Source organism: Clupea harengus, chromosome 8, assembly GCF_900700415.2.
Source record: "Clupea harengus chromosome 8, Ch_v2.0.2, whole genome shotgun sequence".
NCBI lineage: Eukaryota > Metazoa > Chordata > Actinopteri > Clupeiformes > Clupeidae > Clupea > Clupea harengus.
The window spans coordinates 9000279-9026375 of NC_045159.1; the positions used below are offsets into that span (position 1 = coordinate 9000279).

At 42.9% G+C, this 26097-nt stretch overlaps 1 protein-coding gene and 1 long non-coding RNA gene across 2 annotated transcripts; one reads left to right on the top strand and one right to left on the bottom strand.

Annotated features, from left to right (window-relative positions):
• Nucleotides 1-17: 17 nt before the first annotated feature.
• Nucleotides 18-3119, bottom strand: LOC116221589. The gene is made up of 2 exons (XR_004164194.2): nt 2058-3119; nt 18-793 (listed from the first exon to the last, which is right to left on the bottom strand). It is a non-coding gene; the product is annotated as an uncharacterized LOC116221589 (long non-coding RNA).
• Nucleotides 3120-15595: 12476 nt separating this feature from the next.
• On the top strand, nt 15596-21781 carry cnih2 (cornichon family AMPA receptor auxiliary protein 2). The gene is made up of 6 exons (XM_012837762.3): nt 15596-17865; nt 19946-20014; nt 20483-20530; nt 20719-20831; nt 21201-21344; nt 21503-21781. The coding sequence occupies exons 1-6, from the start codon at nt 17785-17787 to the stop codon at nt 21528-21530; spliced, it is 483 nt and encodes a 160-aa protein (XP_012693216.1). The 5' UTR covers nt 15596-17784; the 3' UTR covers nt 21531-21781.
• The last annotated feature ends 4316 nt before the right edge of the window (nt 21782-26097 follow it).

Consider the following 26097-nt stretch of genomic DNA (forward strand, 5'->3'; position numbering starts at 1 on the left):
ACACACAGACACAAAGGTTTTTCAATGCATTTGTTATTGCATGTCTGTTTATTTAAGACATAAAAAGAGAGGTAATTCAGACAATTGCTCCATAAACACTAAATATCATTATTACATTAAAAAACATAATAAAATGATTAACTCCTTGACATGTTATATACTTGAACTTGGTCAAACTACAAACTATCTATCAGCCGTCTTGATCACTTCACTTTCCTCAAATCTGCGCGCGTGTGTGTATGTGTTCAGCAAGGCAAACAGGACAGTGGCCTACAGAACTGACAGGCAGTCAGCAAACACTGGCTGTCAATTCATAGGTCATCACCCTGTGGCCCATTCTCTTTGTTATAACTCTGCCGTTGCTCTGAAAAATGTCATTTGAATTGTTATGCAAACTAATCTGACAGTATTTCTGATGCAAACATTAAGTGCTCTACTGAATGGAAAAATGGTTTTCATGTAACAGTTCAAGGTGATTCCTCATTGGGCCATCTGAGTAGCCAATAGGTGAACTCGCCACAGGTAACAGCATCTCCACTGGAACAATGGCAGCTTCCACATGGAGTTGCTGTTACAACCAGCAAGTACCAGGTTTTTCTCCCAGCCGGCATAGTGACACAGCATACCAGTAGGGCAGGAGGGGAAGTGCACCGGCACTCATACCTCTACTCAAATGCAGGGTCAGTGCTGTGATTGCAGTGTTCATCTGCTTACTCACATACACACTGGTTTACAGTGGGCTATAAACTGGATGTCTCCTTTTGCTGGAAATGTCTGAAGCCAAGCCGGCTATCTGCAACAAAAGAGTGAAAGAGAAGAAAAAAGGATAAGTCAGGATTTGGACTTAGGAACAGTCATGGAGTACGGTGAACACGTGAGAGAACCTGTGATAGCAATCGACTTTGCCCCCTTTTTTCCCTCTCTCATCTTTATGACAGGCCATTGAAGACATCGTGCTGCGCAAGCCTCCAATAGAATGGTCAAAGTGCCAAGGCCTATCTTGATAACAGGACTTTTATGATGGACGTCAACAGAGGGATACAACACAGAATGTGAAAGCGCAGATTGATAGAAAAAGGGTGTGTCAGTCATGATGGCGTTTGGTCGTTTCTTTTTCTGCAGTTTCAAAATGAAAAACTCACTTAGTTTCTCTGATTTTCTACTATCTTTTTTCTTATTTCATATGGGATGCTTTTTCCTTTCAGTACTCATCACTACCTATTTAGTCCCTCTTCTCTAATAACATTATAGTACGTCCTGATTACTGAATCTGGTATCATGACTTTACTGCTTACATTATCAGTCACAATTTCTCTATCTTCAGTCTGGCAAAGATTTCCTTATTCATCTCTGTTATCTCTTAGACTTTGAGTTCAAGGATTAAAGCCCTCTAGCCCCTTCAACTATCTTTGGAGAAGCAATACTTTAAAGCAATTAAAGAAGGTGAGGCATTTATGCTTTTGGTTCTGGCTCGTACCATTCTCTCCCTGCCTCGCACAAAGCTTCTGGCCTTGGTCATCTGATTGATCTTCTATTTTTTTAGAAAGGGGCAGATAACTATTGTTCTTGATAAATACTCTGCAGCAATCGAGACAATAGTGCACAGACAATAGTAATTATACAACACCTGTACCAAAATGTATATTTTCAACATAGTTACACCCATGTTTGTAGAATATTTTAAAAGCTTGATTCATTTCTAGCACTGACTTGGTCCACACAAGTTTATTTGAAAATCAGCTAACTGGTGATTTATAAGCTATTAATAATACAAGGAGCCATAAAGATTAGGTATAATGGTGGGCTTTGCTGGTCAATCGTTAGCACTCTCTCAAACAATGGCCTACACTTTTATTTCCTGACTTCTCTGTTTGGTGCGCCTCTCCTTCTTCCCTGACTCATACCAACGCCTTCCTTTTTCACAACACATGCAGGTTCTTCAAAAGAGAACTATTTCCATTATGTTTGTCTGCTCTGTGTATTCTCTATAGGATAGCTACTTTTTGTCCCCCTCGTATCTACAGCACCTCCACAAATAATTTAAGAGCTTTACTCACCTTCCAGCAGACGCCGACCACTCTGGAGCTGTGGTGTTGGGTTGGGTTGGGGTGGCATAACTGGACAAAGGCTGAGAATGAAAGAGAGAGCGAGAGAGAACGAGAGAGAGTGAGGGAAAGAGAAGAGAAGAAAAGAGAAGAAAAGAGAAGAGAAGAAAAGAGAAGAGAAGAAAAGAAAAGAAAAGAAAAGAAAAGAGAAGAAAAGAGAAGAGAAGAGGAGAGAAGAGAAGAGAAGAGAAGAGAAGAGAGTTACGCTGAAAGTTAAGGTGCAGGGTAAGGCGCGGCTGGCAGCACTGCAATGTCAGAGCCAGAGAACTCCATTTAAGAGAGATCGGGAGTTAGAGCTTGGTTAATTATTACACGTCACGTCAATATTTAACAGGCCCAAAGCCCTGCCCCTCAGTACAACATCCTGTATTAACACAGACCTACACAGAAATCCAACTCAAGACATGAGATCACCATTTACTACCAGAGAGAACATGAAAGAAAGAAAGAAAACATACATTTGGTCTCCCTCTCTTAAGCTCACACCGTTCAGATTTACATATGTTAATATGTGTACATCTCACATTCAAATGCACCAGAAGCAGCCTGGGCTGTGTCCATGAAACACTTGTTTGATGTATGCATGTGGCCTCAGCCATGCACCACCTGTTCAGCTGCATCGTGATGCAGTGTGACCCCGAGGATGGGACCACCGGGGGCTGAGCTACTGAGGACTGCAGGGATGTTCCGTGTTGGGTGAAAAAGATGTTGCAGTTGTTGGTGTGGTGTAGGTACGACCTTCCCATGGCCTGACCTGTGTTTCAGTAATCACCTAAAAATGTACGTGACTTGTGCTTTTACTGCTTCGAGGAAGTACATGATGATAAAAAGTCTGTCTGTGAATTGACACAAAAAAAAAGTCATGTGTATCAACAGCTGGTTTGGTTAAAGAACAATTCAGCAAACCAGTTTAATGTTCAGGAGCTGGATGTGTGCGGGTAGATTTTTTTTGGCACACACAGTTTATGGTTTGAAGAAACGGCTGACTGTGGATAAAACTATGTTTTACAACATGTAGATAAAAGAGGGAATAGTACAGAGGTTCATTTGACCTCAAGGCCTATACAAGTCTTTCTTTTTAATGGAAGAATATTGAAAAGGACTAAACTTTTACACCTACTGCATACAGTGATACGTAAAGAGGCTATTATCTGTAACATGAACATTCAACAGTTAACGCAACAAGAAACACACTGTCTCTAGTTTCCTTTTTCACCATTTTATTAGTTAAAGAATGCTTTTATTGGTTTTATTGGATGGTGAAGAACATTCTTCATTCAATATACAATAAAAGTTCATATGTACACAACAAACCTGATAGGTTACATACAGGTAAATTTAGATCAATCGATGGCAACATCCCAATGTGTGAAATGTATTGTCACCTTTTAAAACCCTTGAAAACAGGTAAAAAAGCCAAGTGTAAACAATGAAAACAGACATAGCAGTGCAAAATATGTTAAACATACAGCCAAACTTGCGTTAGCTATACCAAGCCTGTGTGTGCGGAGCTGTCAGGGCTGACTTTATATTTCCTTTCAGGAAAGGAAGGAAAGGTAGGTGGGTCTCACCTGTAGATAAGACATAGGGCCATTTTTCACGTTGCATTTGCAGCATTCTTTCATGGAGTATTCATTCATTCATTCATTCATATAGTAAACTGTTTGTTTGTGATAGAGAGGTGACATATTTTACCAGCATACCTTTGGGTAATTTTTTGCTTTTTTGCTTCAGTAAAGCGGTTCGAACGTATAGACAAACAATCTCAGAAAGACATGCAAACACACACTCTCGGTGTCTCTATCATACAATCAGCTACTATCTTTTAATTGCAGGAATAAGCAAAAATGAAACCTTACAGGGCAATGGTGAGACTCTGAACTCTATACACCCTACAAAGGAGGAAAAGAAGACAGTTTATAATAGCATAATAAAAATACCTTCTGAAGAGTGTGTTAATCATTGCTACTCAAGGTTAAAGGCTGAGGGGTTCCTATCAGTATTAAGGAGACGTGATTCTGTAATTATGAAAGCATATAACTAAACTTTGACCGTATTACTCTACTGAATTGTAGACTGTACATTTTGGCCTAAGTGCAAACTGCAAATTGCACAGATCAAAATGATTTCCTTTGAAGTGGATTATATAGAAGCCTTTCTTGATTATATGAAAATATTTGATCATTTAATCATGCACTTCACTGTGACTTGAAGACATTTACAATGTACTGTTGGCTACTGTTGAATGTACTGTTCTACTCTCCTTAATGAGAGATGACACAGCACTTTATCATATCACAAGTGAGAATGATATCAGAAACTACAAAGACTATCACAAAAGGATATGTTCAGGATAGAAGAGAGGAATATGTTTAGGAACTTCTGTGCTGACTCAGAAGGATGCAGAGGCAGATGGTATTCACAAAGTTTTCTCAATTTCAAAACCTCAAATGAGGCACTTATTGAGATTCTATCTCTTTGGAGTTCTTCAAAAAAGTCTTCAAAAGTACACACTTTTGTCTTTTGACAGTAAACTGTTCAAATTTGCCACTAATAAATGCTCATCCTGCAACAAATGCAAAACTTTTACATTGTATTTAATTATACAGTGGTAGTCTACATTGAAGACACAGTATGCCAAAATGTGCCTATTTTTGAAGCATGTTTTATAAGCAACTAGTTACAGTTTTCCAATGTAACCCTGGAAGTGTCCCTCTCATCTCTTTCACTACAGTTGTTTTCAGTCTCTTTGGTACTGAAATTCTCAAATCATCCATAACATTTTCAAAACAGTAAGTGCATTTCTCAAAACCATTTGTACAAACAGCACCACACAATGGCCCACACCAGCAGCACAAAATGACCTGCAAGAGCCTGTAAGAAGCCTGTCAAAACGCTTCGTTCATATCTCAAATGAACATGTCAGCCATCAAAAGGACAAGTCCTTGCACAAGTCATTATTTACAAGATAGATACTAGAAGAAGATATTAACAAGATAGTCCAAATGCTTAGCCATATTGTCAATTTAACAGTGTACTCTTTAACAATTTTCTGATATGATCTATGGCTAAGGTTTTGAAAACAACTATTAAAAATGCACAAGGCTGCACTGTTTCTGTGTGGCATGTACCAATTTCAACAGTAAAAAGTTACACATTGCTGCATGTGGTAGATTGATTTATGTTTTTACTATTTGGTCTGTAATTTGTTGACAGACCATGTCATAGCGATACAGAAAAGAAAGACAAAACAGTTTTACAGGACTGTAGGAAAAAAGGAAAAAATACAAAATAAGATATGTTAACATAGGAAACCCCCTTTAGCCAGAAAACACGCAGCGCTGTGTGGCCTCTTCTACCTCTTTCTCTGTTTTGCCTCCTTACCCTTCCACCATGCAGCCTTACTCATCTTCTTCCTCCTGGCCATTGACCCTGTTCATTTCCTTGTTGCTCTTCCATTGTCAGAAATGTTAACACTGTGCTTTGCTCTATGCATGCCAGTTGAAGGTTCACGAGATGCACCCCTGAGTTATTTTAGAGAACTGGTTGATGCGTTTTACACATTTCCTTCATAAGGGAAGGTCAAGATTCAGCCTGGCGCAATTCATCATTTCAGGAGACACCAAAAAAGTGTGAAGAAATGTACTATGCAGTTCTGTGGTCATCTCACAGCATGACTGCCAACTATATTGTCAATAAATGTGAGTTAGCATGCTAGTAAGCCTCTTTATCAGAGCCAGTGTTTGTAAGGTTAGATTGCTAGTTTTCCCCCAAAACTCCTTACTGCTGGTTTAAATGTATTTGCAAGATCAAGCTTGACATTCGGCAAACTAAATTATTCAGCTGTGTTTTTTTGATACAACATTCTTTTTAAATTTTAGACCCTGGGCCTGGAAATAGTTTTGCTCTCTTTTTGAATCTTTGTCCCTTACACCCTTTCCTGATTATCTTATCAGACATCGCGGAGGGCTCAGTAGGTGTGTCTCAGTGTGCATAGTCTAATCAGACAGAGTGAAACTGAACACTTCTATCTGCACACCACACTCTTTGCATATGAGTTAATGTGCTGTCAAGGATACACCCACGCAGGCCACAGTGAACCTGTAATTGTAACAAGCCCACACAAATGTATGGTGACATTTAAGCAGGGCAACAAAGCACAATGTTATACATATTGGTTCAGTATGCTAAATCATATTGCCTGGCCAGTCACAAATGGCCACTCAAAGCCTCAAAACCCAAAGAAGCAGAATACATACAAACCTTAAATGTTGTAAAATCTAGGCACTGCACGGCACGCCATTTTAGTGAAGCTATGCCTCTTTATTCTGCTGGAGAGGCATAACTCTGTTACATTGTAGTCCACTGGGCTCCTCTAGAGGGAGCCAAACACATATGTGAATTCATACCTGGATAAATGGCAACAGCCTACAAAACAGGACAACAATATGAACATATTAAAGTGTTTTGAGAATGATTCCATCGTTAGATTATTAGTGTATCTTGTGTATCTTTCCCCTCTTCATAGTGTATTGGCACTGTTTCCCTCTTCAGCTTCCTCTGTCTGTTCCACTCTCCACTCCAGTGTCTCTTCTTCTGGTTCCTCTGTCTCTGTCTCCATGGCGTACCCCATCTCATCCTCCTCTGCATCCCCTTCCTGTTTGACTTCTTCCACTTCCCCCCACAGTCCCCCCTGATGGCTCTGGAGTGAGAAAGCACTGGGGCAAAAAGCATAGAAAACCACTGAATAAATCTGAAGCACAAGGCATGAGGCAACTGGGACAAATCAATGGAAGCAATAAATAGCCATGTCTGTGATCAAAGAATTGGGATTTTTCTTTGTCTCCTCTCAGAGGACATCTGTATATTATGAAATCTCAGGGATGAACTGTACTTTGCCCACAATAAAAGAACACAATAAAAGGCAAACAGGCACTTCTTCATCTGTGTCGTGCATCCATTGCCTCCCCGTCACCAGGTGACAGGAGAACAGCAGACAGCAGAGTCGTGACTCCAGCTCGACCTGCGGGGAGAGGGGCTAGTACACAGCTCCGAAATAAAATGTAAATCATCAGAAGTCACAACCTACAGGAATATGTCAGCGTGGGAGGCCTTCCTCACACCTCATTGCACTTAATGGCTGGATGTGTCATCAAGTGTTGTGTCTGCTTCTTTGCTCCTCTAGCCATGTGAAGCAGCCCTCCAGGCAAACACTGTGTGTGTGTGTGTGTGTGTGTGTGTGTGTGTGTGTGTGTGTGTGTGTGTGTGTGTGTGTGTGTGTGTGTGCGTGTGTGCGTGTGTGCGTGTGTGCGTGTGTGTGTGTGTGCGTTAGTGCGTGTGTGTGTGTGTGCTTGTGTGTGTGAGTGTGTACGTATGTATGTATGTATGTATGTATGTATGTATAACACATCAGATAGGTCCAGCATCAAAGACTCTAACAATTTATGCTATTGCACTATTCATGTTTAAGTTTAACAGATTTCTGAAGTCTAGCAGATTGAGTGTGTGTGTGTGTGTGTGTGTGTGTGTGTGTGTGTGTGTGTGTGTGTGTGTGTGTGTGTGTGTGTGTTTGTGTGCACTTGTGCTGCAGTAAGCACTCCTGTAGGCCTTGTACCTTCAGAAAGCGATCAAACCCACCGGAGGCCATGAGGGGGAGGGAGGGGTGACGGTACAGCCCCCGCATCTCCCCCTCTGCCAAACTCTTCAAACACCCACACAGCAGGCCTGAAGTAGGGAGAGACATGGGGATGCAGGTCAGACAACAGAAAACACCTTGTAAAAGCCGTCAAGAACGCCACAGGCAATCCTGCATCACATTCAAGTACTGAGCTTTGCTTGTACAGAAAGTAAAGAGAACAGTTTCAAAGAGCTGGCATAGAGCACTAACCTCAAAGGTTATTGGGAAAGTAAATGATATATGTGTAACTCTCACACACATTTACACAGGGCTACAGGGCCATTTGGGTGCCCTAAGCAGATGAGATGTTAAAGTTAACATCTGAAGCAGGAGAGACTAATGTGTAGGCTAGCCTTTCAACAGATGGCAGGTGTTAATCAGTCTTAGAATAAACCACACACTCATGAATTTAAAGCTGGCTAGTGTTAGCTTTTTTTTTTGTTCTTTCTTCTTTCATCTTTGTCTGAGGAGCTCCTTCCTCCTTGACATATAGTCCACTCTTGCCTGCGGTACACTAATACCTCCTCTCTGTTACCTGCAGTACACTCATACCTCCTCTCTGTTACCTCACTTGTGCAATTCAATTTATTCTCCGCTGTACCCTTCAATCCTTCCAAACTTCCTTTTAAATCAACATTTATGCAATTCCATTCCCTGACTCCCGAGGCCCCTGGCCATCTAACCTTTGGTTTCTGCCCACTGCATGTTTCCTTCTTAGTCTGCTTGGTTTGTCCTTGCTGTTCGCCAGTTGCAGGATGCCCATTATTCTGTGTAAGTGTGCCGGATCCTCCTTCCGCTATAGAAGGGTTACTGACATCCTGTGGTCTTGGGTGCTCAACCTGCCACTAGACCTCAACCGACCATCTTGAGCTATTTCTTAACAAATAGTGCTCAATGCGGTGCCCTTGGACACTTTCATCCAGGCATTTCTTCATTCGCTGGTAGATGTAAGAGCGTCATCCGGCAGTTTTTTTTCCTTTTCTCTGCACCCGACTCTGGTTGCCTTTCCACCATGTCTTTCGTGAACTGTTGCCTATAGCTTTCATATCCGAGTTGTCCGGCGCAATCAAAACATACCACAAGGGACAGAGGAAGGCACACCACAATTCTTCATGTTATTATTTTGGTAAAATGTAGGCTGTACAGCCTATATTGGTTTAATGGTGTAGTAGTCTGAAGATAGTATATTATCACTATCTATTGTAAGTTGGGGCTGCTCTGAATTTACACAGAAGTGAGTACACAACAAGTGCAGTTTCAACTGCAAAGAACCACTAAGAATTGCTTCAGCACAAGAATAGAAATTGGTAGAATTACTGTTTTTCAAGGAAGCTCATTATTTTGTGTACACTTTAGTGTAGGCTTGCTTTCTGTGATGTAAACCCTAACCCTAGAAATATGCTTAGATCTAGTGCAATGTGCCCCAGAGAGATTCTCCTCTATGTGCTGAAGTTTGACCAGTTAACAGATCAGTTCCAGTCACTCAGGCAGAATTGAGCAGAGCCGTTAGTCAGAGTGAGGCGACTGCCATGCAGACGTGGTGGCGTGTGACCATCTCATCTGTGTGCAGACCGCGACTCTCACACCCACACCGGAAATCACAAATCCAATCATGCATTCTTCACCTGTCTGCCTGTCTTTTCACACGAAACATTTTTAGTGTTACACACAGAAGGAATGAGACATTCAGGTCTGTCAGAGTTACTGAGACACCAACAGAGAGACACACTCCAGAGGAAAAAAAAAAAACATTCCAGCGGCTCAACTAGTACAGCAAAGTGCCAACTACTCTCAGGTCATGTGTTTAGTACCCAGGGAGCAGACTTGCTGATAAAATGCCAGCACTCTGGATGACAGCAGTTTGAGAAATGTGTAAACCTACATTTCATTTTTTTTTGTGTGGTAAAAAATAGGTTTTCCTCCCTCCTGGGGCCTCCTGATTGTGCTCTGAGGAATTATGTCTCGCTCAGAGCACGTCCCTCCCTGCATTGATTTCAATCAAGGAACAGAACAAAAAGTCCAAAGTGGTAACAGTCAGCCATGGAGAAGAGAGAAGGGGCATGTATAAAAAATCGTATTACTCTAATTAGATGCTGTCAGATATTACCAACGCAATATACCCTGATGGCTATATCAGCAGTCAAAGACATTTAAACAATGCCAGAACCCCATGATACAGACTATTTTCATTTGGCTTATTGCAGTGTAGGGGGTCCAGTGTGTGTCAAACTTCTGAGGAGATGGAGGAGCAGCTGCCCCAGGGTCTTCATTATATGTGATGTTAATGCAACCGGCCTGAAGTCATTGAGCAGGCTCAGATTAAAGATGTGCTGAAGGAGTTCTCCCAGTTCAGCCGCCCAGGCCAAAGTCTTCTTAGCTCTCCTCTGACCTGATCTGTAGTGATGATGTGTGGAAGGGGAGGCTGTAATTCAATTCAATTCAATTTTATTTATATAGCACCAATAACACTTGAAATTGTCTCAAGGTGCTACAAAGCCCAGAGCCTGAAACCCCTATTGCAAACACTAAGATGGCAAGGAAAAACTCCCTGAGGGGTCGTAATGCACTCATAGGGTTCCTATTAATAGAATGAGCGGATGATTGTAATCATAGAGGTGGAGAAATAGGTGGTTAGGCTGTCTATCCGAATGCGTGTGGGATGCATTGTAGGCAATGTGTAGTAGAACTTTGGACGTGATGGGCAGCAGGAAGAAGGGTACAGCAACACCTCACAGTGGAACGTCTAAAGTGAGACGAGAGGAGATAAGACATAATGACAAAATGGAATTACCGGTAGGTATTCTAATAGATTGTCTTATATGTAAGTCTTGTAATGTATGCAATATGTGTAAATATATTGTCTTATGTAAATATATTATAATGGTGAAGAACAATGGTCACGGCCATCAGCGTTAGAGGCAATGGTCCAACTATAGCGAGAGAGAAGAGAGACAATATAGTACACTTTTTAAAAATGACATGTTACAGTAGCCATCAGAGAGATGGCAGAGAAACGAGGAAGGAGAAGGTGTACAGCATGACACATGAGAGGTCCTTGGTAGCTAAGACCTATGGCAACATAACTAAGGTCCTTGGTAGCTTAGGCCTATGGGAGCGTAACTAAGGGATGGTGCACGCTGGTCAGCCTAGGCCTATGGGAGCGTAACTAAGGGATGGTGCACGCTGGTCAGCCTAGGCCTATGGCAGCATAACTAAGGTCCTTGGCAGCCTAGGCCTATGGGAGCATAACTAAGGGATGGTGCACGCTGGTCAGCCTAGGCCTATGGGAGCATAACTAAGGGATGGTGCACGCTGGTCAGCCTAGGCCTATGGCAACAAACCAAGGGATGGTGCACGCTGGTCCAACACCACCATGAGGATGGTCTGGAACTGACTATACCAACTACGACTGACAGGCCACTCACAGAGAGGCAACAGCAGAGGCAGCCCTTTCCATCAGAGGCTTTGCAATTTCTGGACCTCCGCACACCATTCTTAACTATGGGGAGTAATAAAGAGGAAAGGGATGGGGGCTCGATAGCAGAGGCTCTGCCTCCTAACATAATTTCTGATGCTCCTGGGAGTACGAGAAGGCCTGCATTTTGAGATTGAATAGTTCTTAATGGGCAATATGGGACTAGTAATCCCAAATGAAGTCCAGAGCTAGGCCATTCAGGGCTTTGAATGTTAGATGGAGTATTTTGAAACTGATTGTACTTTTGACAGGGAGCCAGTGAAAAGAGGCAAGCACACTACTAGTACTAGTCCTAGCACACTTAGCAAGCAGATGTATTTTGTATCAGCTGGAGGCTCTTTAGTAAGTCATTACTGCATCCGGAGAGTAAAGCATTGGAGTAGTCAAGTCTTGAAGTGACAAATGTGTGGATTAACTATTCTGCATCCTTAAATCAAAGGACAAATAAAGTATGATTTGATTTGATTTGACTTTCCTGGCTTTGGCAATATTACATAGGTGAAAGAAGGATGTCTCTAAGATCTGTTTTATGTGTGTTGAGAGGTCCCAATTGATGATTACACCAAGATCCTTAACACTTGGGTTGGGTGAGAGGCCAACGAGTGCATACGTTGGTGGCTAGAGAGTGTGCCTCTCTAATGATTAGGGTCTACGACCATGTTTAGGGCCATAAATAAATAAATAAATAAATAAGCAAGTTGTTGTCATCCAGACTTCAACATCTTTGAGACAAGCGTCAAGCTTAGCTAGTGGTGCTATTTCATCTGGCTTCGTGGACAGGTATAGTTGAGGATCATCAGCAATGAAAATTGATGTCATGCTTCCTAATTACAGAGCCTAAAGGTAGCATTTATAAAGAGAAGAGCAAGGGTCCAAATACAGGGCCTTGGGGGACTCCATAATTTACCTTTGTATGACTATACGGTTCATTATAGACATGTACAAACTGACGATGGTCAAAGAGTTAGGACCTTAGCCAGGCAAGTGTATGGCCCTTGGTGCTGTATGGTGCTTAATGTAGTAATGTAGTACCATATGATGGTCTATAGAGCTGCAGGGGGCTTAATGTAGTAATGTAGTACCATATGATGGTCTATAGAGCTGCAGGGGGCTTAATGTAGTAATGTAGTACCATATGATGGTCTATAGAGCTGCAGGGGGCTTAATGTAGTAATGTAGTACCATATGATGGTCTATAGAGCTGCAGGGGGCTTAATGTAGTAATGTAGTACCATATGATGGTCTATAGAGCTGCAGGGGGCTTAATGTAGTAATGTAGTACCATATGATGGTCTATAGAGCTGCAGGGGGCTTGCTGACTTAATCTGATGTGCTGATATGCGAAAGTGGGGGGGGGGGCACTGCATTTTCTGTGCTGACAGCCTGGGGGAGGGGTGCATAAGCAGCTATGGGGAGAGGTGAGGGGGTGATGGCTGGACAGGCAGTAGTGTAGCAGCAGGAGCAAGACAGACAGGAGCTGGAACAGGGCAGTCAAACCGGTTATAGCAGAGGTTGAACTCGTTCTCTCTCTCCTCATTACCATCTGTTGTACTGCCATTCCTCTGCTTGCAGCCTGTGATGGTCTTCATACCATCCTATAGCATTGTCTGATTGGTGAAAGAGGAATTGAGTGCAGATTCAATTTAACAACGTTAAAATATTTTGCCTCAGAGGAGATTTCAATCATTCTGTATTCAGTAATAATTTCAGTTGCCATTACTGAAGCAGATATTTGTCTGAAATGCAATAAGACAGAGATGTGTCCCAGGTGTTCCCTTTCAATTTTATTCGTTTTTCCCTGTTGTTTTTGCAGATGAACTTGCACAGTGTTTTGGTTTGCAAATGTTTTTAAGAAATATGTCTGTCATGCAGGGACATTACTGCCATCCGATTGGGGTGGATGGTTAGGCAATCAGAGACATTGTGATCAGGCCTGCCGTGTCTTGCTCAGCCCGGGGACAAGGTGATCTTCAAAGCATTTCCATACATTATTCACATTTTCCCATTGGACCTTTACATACAATATCTTATTAAGTTTGCTGTGACTTAAACCTGTTTCAACCTTTTTGTGGCCACTCATCTCTGGATGATCAATTTGACAACCCTTCAACTCCAATATCCAATGTACAACATCCCCCACGCTGGAACCGAATGACTTTTGATATTTCAAATTTGAATGAATCAAATGCCCCATTTTTCTCAGATTTGAATACAATAAAGAGAATAAACTAGTACAGCAAAGTGCCAACTACACTCAGGTCATGTGTTTAATACCCAGGGAGCAGACTTGCTGATAAAATGAGAATAAATCTGCTCCATACCAAGGGCCAGAGATTAAATCGTCCCTGAGACAGGAGACTTACTCTACCTCATACCCTATATACAATATATAACATCGCCACCATCAACATGTTTCTCTGCTCCTACTCCCCTTACCCCTGTAACAGTAAACCTTTGAGCACAGTGTATACCCACTAAACTGGTCTTGTTTGTATCATGTATTTACCACCGGATGTCTGTATATATATTATGTACACCTACCAAACGCAGGATATGTACAACACCTGTTGTTTCCCATCCCCTTCTGCCACACAACCCTCCCCCCATCCCCCCTTCCTATCTCCACCCGGCCGACCTCAAGCAGATGGGTCCCCCCTTATGTGCCGTGGTTCTGCTTAAGGTTCCTTCCTGACTAACAGGGAGTTTTTTCTTGCCCGTGTTGCCAATGTGCTTGCACTAAGGGGGTTCAGGCTCTGGGCTCTGTAAAGCGCCTAGAGACAATTGTATTGTTATGGCGCTATATAAATAAAATTGAATTGAATTGAGACTGCTGGGCAGTCTGGCACCCACTTCCTCACTCCTGCTTCCAGCTGAGAGGAATTGCATGTGTCTCCATCCCTGCTGCCTCAGGGATAATTAGCCCCAGCACTGAAAATAAGTTGAATGCAGGAAGAGTTTCTGCTGGTGCACCTCAGCACCTCCTCTACTGTCCTTCTGTTGCCTTTGAAATCCTCGCTTCACTCCTAGATCTGCCTCTGATTGAGGAGGAAGTGGTGGTGCAACCACAGAGTAGACTATATTTCTCTACGATATGAGTGTATGATAGGGTAGCCCTGAAATTCTCATGACGGCTGTTAAGTCAACTCCACAATAACCAGCATAATGTAGTTTCCCATTTCCCCAGCTAGTGTACAGAATTCCTCTGCAGTGAGGTGAGCCTTCCAAGTACATTCTCTGTTGGCAGAAACGTACTGGAGCTGGAAAGGAGCTCCACTAAAGCCTCTTATTGGACTTTATTTCTAGTTTAATTTGGCATTATGAGAGATTTTTATGTAAATGTGTGATTTTAAGAGCTTTTAAACAGGGCTTTACCGACTTAAAGAATCAGAAAGAACAAAAGAAGGTCGATGCTCGATGATCACTCCTGAAATTACATAAAACCATATGATTTAGGGACTAAATCCTCTCAGTAACATGTAAGTTCATCATGTTGATTTAATGGGTTACTTCATCAAAGAAGGCCTTTCGCAACTATCCACCAGGCGGCTCTCTTGAGTTTCATATGTTTCCTAATTGAGATCAACTATATTGGCTCCCTGTATTCCCTCGCTGCACAGCAGCATATGGTTTATCCCTTGACCTTTACAGCGATATCATTGAACTAACTCTTACCTTTACTTGTTGAAAAATGCAAAGCCAGCACCTGTAATGGTAAATAGATCAGCCTTTCATTAAAAGATGCCAGTAAGGAACACATCAACATCATTTGATAATTTGACCAAATGGGTAATTGAGAAAATATATATTTTTAAATTTATCATCAATTTGATTAGTTTAACTGTCAGTAAAATGCTGTAAATAACCATGACGTCCATGATTCATATTTTGTCCAAGGTTTTGTTTATTAGTATGGGCAGTCATCCCTGACGGAACATGAGCACAAAAGTAACGCTATTCGTTTCTTTTTTTGTACTTCCCTGATATCGCTTCCTGTGTGTGTATGTGTGTGTGTGCATGTGTGTGTGTGTGTGTGTGTGTGTGTGTGTGTGTATATATGTGTGTGTGTGTGTGTGTGTGTGTGTGTGTGTGTGTGTGTGTGTGTGTGTGTGTGTGTGTGTGTGTGTGTGTGTCTGTGTGTGTGTGTGTGTGTGTGTGAAAGAGGGAGAAAGAAAGCCATGGCGAAAGTGATTAAGTCAGAGAAGAGAAGAGAAACCTGGAGGAATGATTTCAAAAGGGAGCAGTATTGAGCAGGGGTCCCTGGGGTGCCAGAGGTTATATACCACAGAGCCAAGGAGGTTGTTGTGTATTGAGTGTGTATAGTGTATGGAGCCTAAAGAACAAAGCGCTCACATGGATGATTATTCATGCCTGTAGGGATGCCTAGAATTAATACTCTATGGTTGAATGGCTGAACCGTTACTGGGTAGATGGGAAACAGTCTGGGTTTGAGGTCAGAAATAATGTGATAAGAAGGAAGGAAAAAGGAGACAGACAGGAGAGAGAGAGAGCGAGAGAGAGAGAGAGAGAGAGAGAGAGGGAGGAAGAGAAAGAGATGAAGGGACGCCAGCTGAGATGAAAAAAAATGATTCGGATCTCCTCCTGCCCCCTCACATCTCTCTTGGGAGCGAGGAAATACAGCAAACAGACGGAGGAGATCGACAGAAAGACTGAGACGGGGAGAGAGAGAACAGTTTAATGTGTCAGTGATTACCACCCTGTCTTAGCCGAGACCAACAGCCTCCTCAACCACTGAGCCAGAGGAAAGAAAAACCAGTGGAGGGGGAAGAGAAAGAGGAGAAGAAGGGAGCATGTTTCAGGGGTTGCCAGCGAATCGTCTCCATCCCTTTTTGAAAAGGCGAGAGAGGAAGAGAGGCGCTTAAAAACAGAGAGAGAAGAGCGAGAGAGCGACCGAGACAGGGAGGAGGGTTGGGAGAGGAAAAAAGGGAAGAGAAATCAATTAACTTCAAGACTTCCGAGGGACATCAGGTTTTTTCTTTTTTCCTCTTACGTGAGCAAACCTGTTCCACGGAATCAAGGCTTATCTTCTTAAGTGATTTTGAGTCTCCTCTGGCTCTTTGGCTTGCTCCGATGTAATTCAAGCGGGCACTGAGGCGCTGACAAGCGAGCAGAGATTCTCTGATGGACGCAGCACAGCTAGACAAAGTGAGGCTTCTCAGACCAAAGCTGACATGGTGTCGACCCAGATGGATGAGAGGAGAGAATGACGAGACAGAGCACTGGAGAAAACAGTGACACACACACAGCTCTTTCAGCAAAAGCAGGTACACAGAAGCGAACGCTGAGCATCTAGTCACTTATCTGTCGCTCGTTCTCATCAATAACACTCCATCTCCATCAGCTTTCTCAGCATCCTAAGAACACGACATGGTCATCAGTCAGAAGTGTTGTTTTTTTCATTAGCATCAATTCTTGTGCTATACGCGGGAACAAAAAAGAAGTTTAGCATTTATTATTCACTGTTCATTTTTTTACATTTTGCTCTTTGTATGAGGGGACTGTTTACACCTATTCTGTAATTATTACAGACAACTGTGATCCAATTGAAACATGGTGTTTTCCCATGTTTTTTTTCTCAGCAAAGATGTAACTTGTACTTGATTCGAACCTCTTTGATGTTTTTATAGCATATAACATTATAGTGTACATGAAGAGTCCTGGCACAGTACAGCATTCTGCTATTTTGTACACAGCACGCTCTTGTCGCCAAAATTACAAAAAGCCATAACATTTGCCATACGACAGTGATTTTGACTTTTGCAGACTGCTCAAAAGCCATGTTTGATCTGTCACCAAAACCAACACTATAATGAAGATTTATGTTTCGTGCCACCTGTGAGGTGTGCCAGTAAACCATTCCATAGGGGGGTTACGGAGAGAGAGGTACACATTGACTCTTTGGAGAGCTGAGGTTTTGGGTAGGGGGAGGGGGGACAGGCATTCAAAGAGACTTCCAGTCAGGTCCAGAGAGCCAAGAGGTGGGGGGGGGGGGGGATCAGACGAGAAGAGACACACAAGGCAACAGAACGTCTGTCAGTGTTCCTGGACACGCACCGGAGACGGAGCTTTGGCGCATCCTGTGACATTGTGAAGGCACAGACGAGACACACGCAAGGCGAGACACACATAAACACATACGCACGCACGCACGCACGCACTCAGGAGGACGAGTGGACTTCAAACAGAGAGGGAGAAGGTGGAGCCTCCCCGCGTGAAGCTGAAGTCCCCTGCCTGACATCCACACACGTCCCCTGGGCAACCAGGAGAGGGAGCAGAGGAGGACAGTCGTGAAAAAAAGAAAAACGAAGGAATAGTAAACAAAAGAAAGAAAGAAAAAAAAAAGAAAAAGAATAGGGGACCGAAAAAAGTGCGGAGAGGAACCTCCGAGGCGGAAGCCTCCAGTCTTCTCGGTGAGGGATCCCCGTGGCGGAGACGTAGAGAGGGAGAGTCGGGGAGTATTCCCCCTCTCTCTCTCGGCCCAACTGACCGCCAAGCTGGCAGACACCGCTATGGCATTCACCTTCGCGGCCTTCTGCTACATGCTAACACTCGTGCTCTGCGCTGCGCTCATCTTCTTCGTCATATGGCAGGTGAGTGTGGCACTTCCCACCTGAAGTTTCATACACCCAAACACACACACACACACACACACACACACACACACACACACTGTCACTGTGATGTGAACTATCCTCTCAGACCAAACTGCAGATGTTATCCAGAGTGTGTATGTGTGTACGTAAGTGTGCGGGAGAGAGTGAGAGTGTGTATGTGTGTATGTAAGTGTGCGGGAGAGAGTGAGAGTGTGTGTTTTATGTGTGTGTCAGAGCTGCCCTGCCCATCCACTTCACCTGTGTATGAATCAGTCTAACAGTGTGAGTTGGTGTCATCTTCGCCATGATGGTGTCGGCATGTGTGAGCACCAGCCAGAGATGAGTCACTGTCTGTGTCAGATCCGAGACATACCCCGGCCTTCTTTAAATAACTTTAAAAAATAATAATAAATAAATAAACATTTCAAAGTCATAAGTACATATAAAACAATGACTCTATGAAATGGAATCAATATCACCAGAATCAGACACATACAGAAGAGGAATGTGACAGGGGGAGGGACAAAAAAGAAAACAGAAAGGAAGATATCACACTTACTCATTTCTGTATACCCTCCTACAGAATTATGAATGATATTTACAGAGGTGTCTTCAGGGTCTGGCATAACCGTACTGTGCATGTCTGCATCTAGACATCAGTCATGAGACCCTTCTCTCTCTCTCTCTCTCTCTCTCTCTCTCTCTCTCTCTGTCTCTCTTTCCCTCTCTCTTTCTCTTTATCTATGTATTTGAATCCTCCCACCTTCTGAGTGCCTCTACCATTGTTGAGACAGGGTTTTCATTGGTCCTGGAGGTTCAGCGTAGAGGGAGTTACTTGACCATTGAGGAATATTGGCATGAAATGACGGCACATTGACTAGTGAGCGAAGTGGGAGAAAATCTAAATATGAGTCACATGGAATGGGAGTAGAAGTGTGAGAAAGCAAGGGGAAGAAGGAGAGGAGAGAGGAGGAGAGAGGAACAAGGGAGAAGAGAGAGGGAGAGGAGAGGAGAGGAGAGAGAGGAGAGAGAGGAGGAGAGAGGAACGAGGGAGATGAGAGAGGGAGAGGAGAGGAGAGATAGGAGGAGAGAGGAACGAGGGAGAAGAGAGAGGGAGAGGAGAGGAGTGAGTACACCGGCTGCCGTGTTATTGAGACTGCTTATCGAAACTATAATTTACTTCCAAGCCACCATCCCCCCTTTCAAGCTCTCATTCCCCCCCGCCCCTCACTCACCCCCCTCTCCTACCGCTCCACCTCACCCTCTCTGAACCCCCCACCATTACTGTAGAGCTCTCAGCCAATCAGACACACTAGTCACTTCTATAGTAACCATGGTGCTCGCTTAAGGGCTCGACCAATCACCATGGAAACTGCATCTGTTTACATAGCTATGTAAAAATGAGAGGGTGATATAGAACTATGTGTGCGAGAGGGTGAGAGGAATAAAGACTAGCTTGAGATTGGTGACTCCTGTGAAAAGAAAGGATATACAAGTGAGTGAGTCAGAGAAAGAGAGAGAGAGAAAGAGAGAGAGAGATGAAGGGGATGTAGGGAAACCCTTTGTTCAGCCTGTGCGCACTTCAGAGGGAGAAAAACAGTCCAGCCCCTTCTGTGCTGGTTAGAGCAATTTGTGTAATCATCAAAATTTCTACTGCCTCGAAGCCCAACAAAAATGCTCATTAAGGGTAGAGTTAGCAATGCTAATTCAGAACACTTTTAGCAAACTCAGGAAAATTCTCCTCAGTTATGTTTGTTTATGAACATCATAGATGTTCCCTCATCTCTGTGATCACCTCAGGCTCTGCTATATGGGATAATAACTGGGAAAAACAACAACAACATGACCTCCCTGGCCCAGCCAATAGGGACAATGATCTGCCTGTCAATCATGTGCCTCAGACAAGGCAGACTCAGGGAAACATTGAAGCTGGAATGGAGGGGGGCGGGGGTATTTCCTTGGCTAGGCTGTCAGGTTTCAAAACCGATAACTTTGGACCATATCACTGATTCCAGCTTCAAATGGCTATCATGGAAAGCTAATTCCCGACACGCACCGCTTTCTCTTCCTCTCATAGATCATTGCCTTTGACGAGCTCCGTACAGATTTCAAGAATCCCATCGACCAGGGCAATCCAACCAGAGCAGTAAGGCCATTTACAGATACCACAAACGCTTCAGCTACTTACTTGAGATATGAGGAATGTAATTCAGATGAATGCATGCCAACACACAGGCTCATGCATGTGTGCACATACATAATGCACACATACACACACACACACACACACACGCACACATACATACTGCACACACACACACACACACACACACACACACACACACACACACACACACACATACACACACACACACACACATACATACTGCACACACACACACACACACACACACACACACACACACACACACACATACATACTGCGCGCACGCACGCACACACACACACACACACACACACTCACACACACGCACACACACACACGCACACACACACACACACACACACACACACACACAGCCTAGTTCTAACTGGACTATAGTGGTCCTCGCAAAGTTAAATAAATGAATAATTTTCTCTTTCTGTGGTCTAGAGGGAGCGAATCCTCAATATTGAGAGAATCTGCAACCTGCTGAGAAGGGTAAGCAAAGGATGGGGAGAGGGGAGAGTCAGGGAACATTTCAATGTGTCTATTTTGAGGACTGTGACTGATTGATTTATGTCCTCCCTCTCGGTCCATGGCATGCACACATAGTCATTATCTCTTTCTCCTCTCCCTCTCTCCTCTCTCCTCTCCCTTCTCCCTCTGTGCCAATCTAATTCTCTCAGTTGGTGGTTCCAGAATATTCCATTCATGGGCTGTTCTGCTTGATGTTCATGTGTGCTGGAGAGTGGGTCACCCTGGGTCTGAACATCCCCCTGCTCTTCTACCATCTCTGGAGGTAGGCTGCCAGCCGTCATGTTTTATTTTATACAATAATTTAATTACAATCACAGTTGAACGTGTTTTATGTAGTTTGGGGAAGTGATTAATGATCTAAGATCATACATACATGGCTTTGTAAGAATGGGTGCTTTCAGCGGCATACTCTGGCAAATGTTACAACAATCAATAATTGAAGATGCCATCCTTTGCTGGGTACGTGCCATTTTGGGTTTATGCATCATGGTTACATATGCTATAGGAACTTGCACCAATTGCTTTCTGCCTCCCTATTATACGTCTTTCTGTTTCTCTCTCTCTCTCTCTCTCTCTCTCTCTCTTTCTCTCTCTCTCTCTCTCATTTACACATTTTTTTACACACTCAAAGGTTTTTCCACCGGCCTGCTGACGGCTCCGAGGTGATGTATGATCCAGTGAGCGTCATGAACGCAGACATCCTAAACTACTGCCAAAAAGAGTCCTGGTGCAAGCTAGGCTTCTACCTGCTCTCCTTCTTCTATTATCTTTACAGGTGAGTTCCTCATCTTGAGTTCCTCATACAAAAACAAAACCTGCTCTGCTTTGAAGTTCTTTTCCAATGTGCTCTGTAATACACTGACAAATAGCAGTGGTGGTTGCATTAATGTGTTACATGGAGATATACATTAATTTCTTCTTTTCCTTGGTTAGTATGGTCTACGCTTTGGTAAGCTTCTAAAACCCAAATCTGGATTAAAACAACAACAAAAGCAAGGGATGACGACAACAGCAACACCATCAACAACAACCATAACAACCACAACCACAACAACAACAACAACAACATCAACAACAGCGGACAACAAAACTAAAGGTCCTGGAAGAGTAATGCTGCATACTCCTCTTCTTCAACTACCCATTACGCCACCAAAAAGCCTGTTCAACTCCTCCTCAGATCTCTCCAGTGGACATGGACTGAAGAAAATGAAGCAAAAAAGATCAAAGTAAAAACAAAATCAGTTTGTGTGCAGAGATGGAGGAGACTGAGGTGAAGAGCGAGAGAGAGACCAAGGGAAAGGGAGACGGAGGAGGACAGAGAGAGACCAAGAGGAAGGGAGATGGAGGAGGAGAGAGAGAGAGACCAAGAGAAAGGGAGACGGAGGAGAAGAGAGAGAGAGACCAAGAGAAAGGGAGACGGCAGGAGGAGGCAGCATGTTTTGTAACATAGTTTCACTTTTTAAGGGCTACTGGACCTGTGCTGCTCAGAACCACTTGGGTTTCACAGACTGAGTTGAGACAAAAGTGAGAACTGCAAAAATATCCTGTTACATAAAACCTAATATTGATGTTGCGTTTCGGTACACTTCTGTTCAACTCCATGCTATGTTAAAAGAAGAAAACATTTGTGAAATGCACTTATTTAGTTGAGACACTGTAATGCTCATATACTATTTCAATAGTTGTGGTAGATTCTTTGAACCCTGATGATATTGGTAGGTAGCTGTTCTTAATACTGATGATATCGTTTAACTGTAGAGTTTAAATCAGAGGTGGTACTACCTGTGCTCTTTTAGACAAAAGAACTGCACAAACAATATCTTACTACTTCAGAATACAAGAGAGATGTGTTTACATTTATTCCATAGCTATTAAGCAATGAGGGTGAAGAAAGGCGGGGAAAGCGGTGGATGATAGGCGGTGTGATGTAATTGTGGTGTCACAGAAGAAAAGGATATGACTGAGTGCATTTGTGTAGTGTGTTGAGCTTTATCACGGAGTCAGTGGAATTAGGCAGGCTGTCACTTTAACACTGTGTGGAACCCGACGATACCTGTGAGAAGATGTGAACTGAGATTGAGGCCAAGCTCTCGCTCCACCATGAGGAGAGAGGGCCAATTTGGCCTTGCACCTCTCAGAGCTCAAGAGTTCGGTACTGTGTGGCAGACAGAGATGCACGTTCAAGGAGAAGGAATTAATTTCGTCCCGAGTGAGGCTGGCAGTGAGGGGAACATTTTTAGAGAGAGGCTGGTCTGCCTGTTACAAAAGGTCTTAAAGCAGTGGCACGAGAGCTGAGTTAGAGGAAACAACACAGTCACAAAGGTGACAGAAGGCGCTTATATGAAACGGAAGCTTCTAGAAGCGTGAAGAGTAACCAGTGAGTGAGCCCAGGCTCCACACGGCCAGAGCTGCCCATTACTCCTGGGTGATTCTGCCAACCGGATGTCGGGCGTCACATGTTCCAACCGAGGCTTTGCCTTGGTTCTAGCTCCAGTGCAGCCATCCCAGTCCTTGTGTCCATTTGTCTGCTCGTCTAGGTAGATCACCACTGCTGGCACACTGTGCTTTAAAAAGGATTTAAAACTGAATTTTATTTAATTATTTTAGCTGCAGGATGTTCTTGTAGTGATTCCTACATGCCCGACCAATGAGCTTGTTTAGTTTATTTTTCACTATCTATTCATTCTTTTTCTTACTTATTGTTTGTGCTGTGTTGCCTCGAATGAGAATGAAGCATGCCTCCTAATTTGGGAGACTGACACCCTTGAACTATTTCAATGAGCACTTCATGGACACTCGCTAAAAGCACAAGAAAGGGGTAGAACGAGGAGGACAATAGAATAAAGGCAGTATTTTGGGCATCATTCCTGAATGTCATATTTATATGAAGAAAATGCAGTATCTATATTTAAAAAAAGCCAACTTGTATTTGTCTTTTATACATACATTCATCACTGTATGCTACAGTATCTTTGTTGATGCGCTCGTTTGTATTCAACAGAATACAGTATACTATATACAGAAAAGCAATTCCACATTACTACAATAAAACAGCGATGTGGCAACAGTGTTGAGTACTGTTTGTTGTCTGAGCCTTAAGCCATACATATGGATAAACGTGTTTATCTAGACAAAGTGAAAATGAGGATGTCCTTGTCGACATGAAAGGGGAGAGAAGGGAATTCTCCAAAGAGGAAAACAGAGAAGGGAGCCTGAAACGAGAGACTCTGCCTCAAAAATTGAAACAGACGAAAAATCCAGAAAATCTGTTCACAGCTCAGACAATAGACTTTGTGTGTGTTAATGAAAATGAAAGAAACAGAATGGGGTATGATTGGTGACACACACACACACACACACACACACACACACACACACACACAACCTCATGCAGACTGCATCTCATTCTCTGCTGTCTCCATGGCAACCAAACTGTGTTAGAGTCTTATTGACTCGATACTCTCTCCCTTTCGTGCCGTTTTTTTCTCTCTCCCTCGCTTGATCTCTGCCATGCCATTTCCTTCCCTTTCATTGCCATGCCTTCTGAAAAACTAACAAGCAAACACGAGTCCAAAAGAGGCTTTAGATGAATGACAGTGGAGCAAAGGCAGTTGCCAAAGCTTGCGAAAGCAATTTGCTATGAAAATGGAGCACTAAATTGGAACAGCACGGAAATAAATAAATAACAAGATTATGATGCAGCAAAAACAATATGAGCTTCATTTTTCTATTTTCCACATTGTCTTGCGTCGTTTTTGCATTTTTCTCCTAAATAATCCAAAGAAATAAAATGTCTGTATATATGTGAACAGATCTGTGAGCCATCCTCTTTCTCTCTTTCTCTCTCTCTCTCTTTCTCTCTCACCAAATTCAGTTGTCCCTCTCACTGCTCTCTAGCTCGAGAGAGATGTTGCCATGGAAACTGGTTACAATTGATAACTTTGAAACATGAGTGAGCTATTGACATATGCTGGCACTTACATGGATACGGAGACACACACAAGACATACACACACACACTTACACATGCCATCTTGAAGAAAAGTCTCAGTTTACCACTTCTAGAATAAAACAGTCCACCAATGTATGGCATGCTTGAGCAAAGTGAATATTGAACATTTTTCATACCAGTTCTAAACCCTGAATGTCTAAAATGACCATCTCACCAGAGAAAATATTACGTAATTTCATCCCTACAATCACAGAAGCTTGTGTTATTCCTGAAGTTCCAACTAGAATCAGACATCCTAAGTTGCTTTTGGACTGATTGTTGACTAAACAACTTGTAGGACTACCATGTGCTATGGTATGTAACCACTCCCAAACTCTGTTACTGAACTCTGTTTACTACAACTGAATGACATACTACCTGTGAGAGAAGGCACTGCTTCTATCCGCTCGGCCCCACATGAGGTGTAGGGGTAATTAATAAAACATACAAGACAGCTCTTATGACCCAGATAAGCATGGGCTGAACTAAAAGTGAAGAGCAATCGAGCACAACCCCTCCTTTCATGTTCTAGGATAAAGGTTACTACTGTACTAATGATAGAGGTGTTGGGGTCTCTTGCTCTTCCAGGCAGTAATGGCTGTGAAAAAACTGATGACAGTGTGCAGACGCATGCACATGCGCACACACACACTTTCAATACAACAATATGAGGTCTTGAACTCATTAACGTTAACCCCAATTTGATTGCCTTGGATACCATGAGCAATTTATAGCATGTGTTGCCTGTTGAGGCACACCAAAGTGTGCTAATGTGTATTTCACTCACTGGCATTACTGAACAGAAACTAACAGAAACTAACAGAAAACTAAATTTGAAAGACTGATATCCAAATGGGAGAAGACTAGTGTACAAGTGAAGCAGACAATGGAGGGAGGAATGAATTATAGATTACAGGGTACATCAGATAATTATACCTGACCAGCGACAAGATAAGACAAAGGCTGATAGAAAGAAGAAATGGGCAGAGGAGAGAGTTGACAGAAAGACGAGGCTGAGCATGATAAGAGCGGATGAAAAATGAGGGATGTTCAGAGATTGGTGAAAGGGGGAACTTCATGATCAGAGGAAACGCTACAGACCAATTTGCCTGAATGTAAGAGAAGCCATGAAACTCTTGAAACACCAAATGGCAAACCTTCTATCAGCCATGAATATGATTTGCACTACATGTGGATGGACCCATCGAGCTTGTGTATGTGTGTCTATTGTTTGGGGACAGTGGTGACTGAAATTCAATTTTTACCTAAAATGTGTTCATGTCAGCTTAGTCATATTTCCAGAGGGCAATTGATTTACAACAGACGCAGTCATTATAATCAATTGAACATTACATGCAAGATGGACCATTGAAAATAAAATGATTGCATTATAGAATACAACAAAAACACATGCTAACATCTTAACTAGGTTATCCGTTAGGCAATTCAACAGCTGAGGAAATGCTATTCACTTGTATGGCCTGTGAGCATCATTTGCAGCTGGTACAGATCTGAGCTGGTAAGATTTGCAATGGAT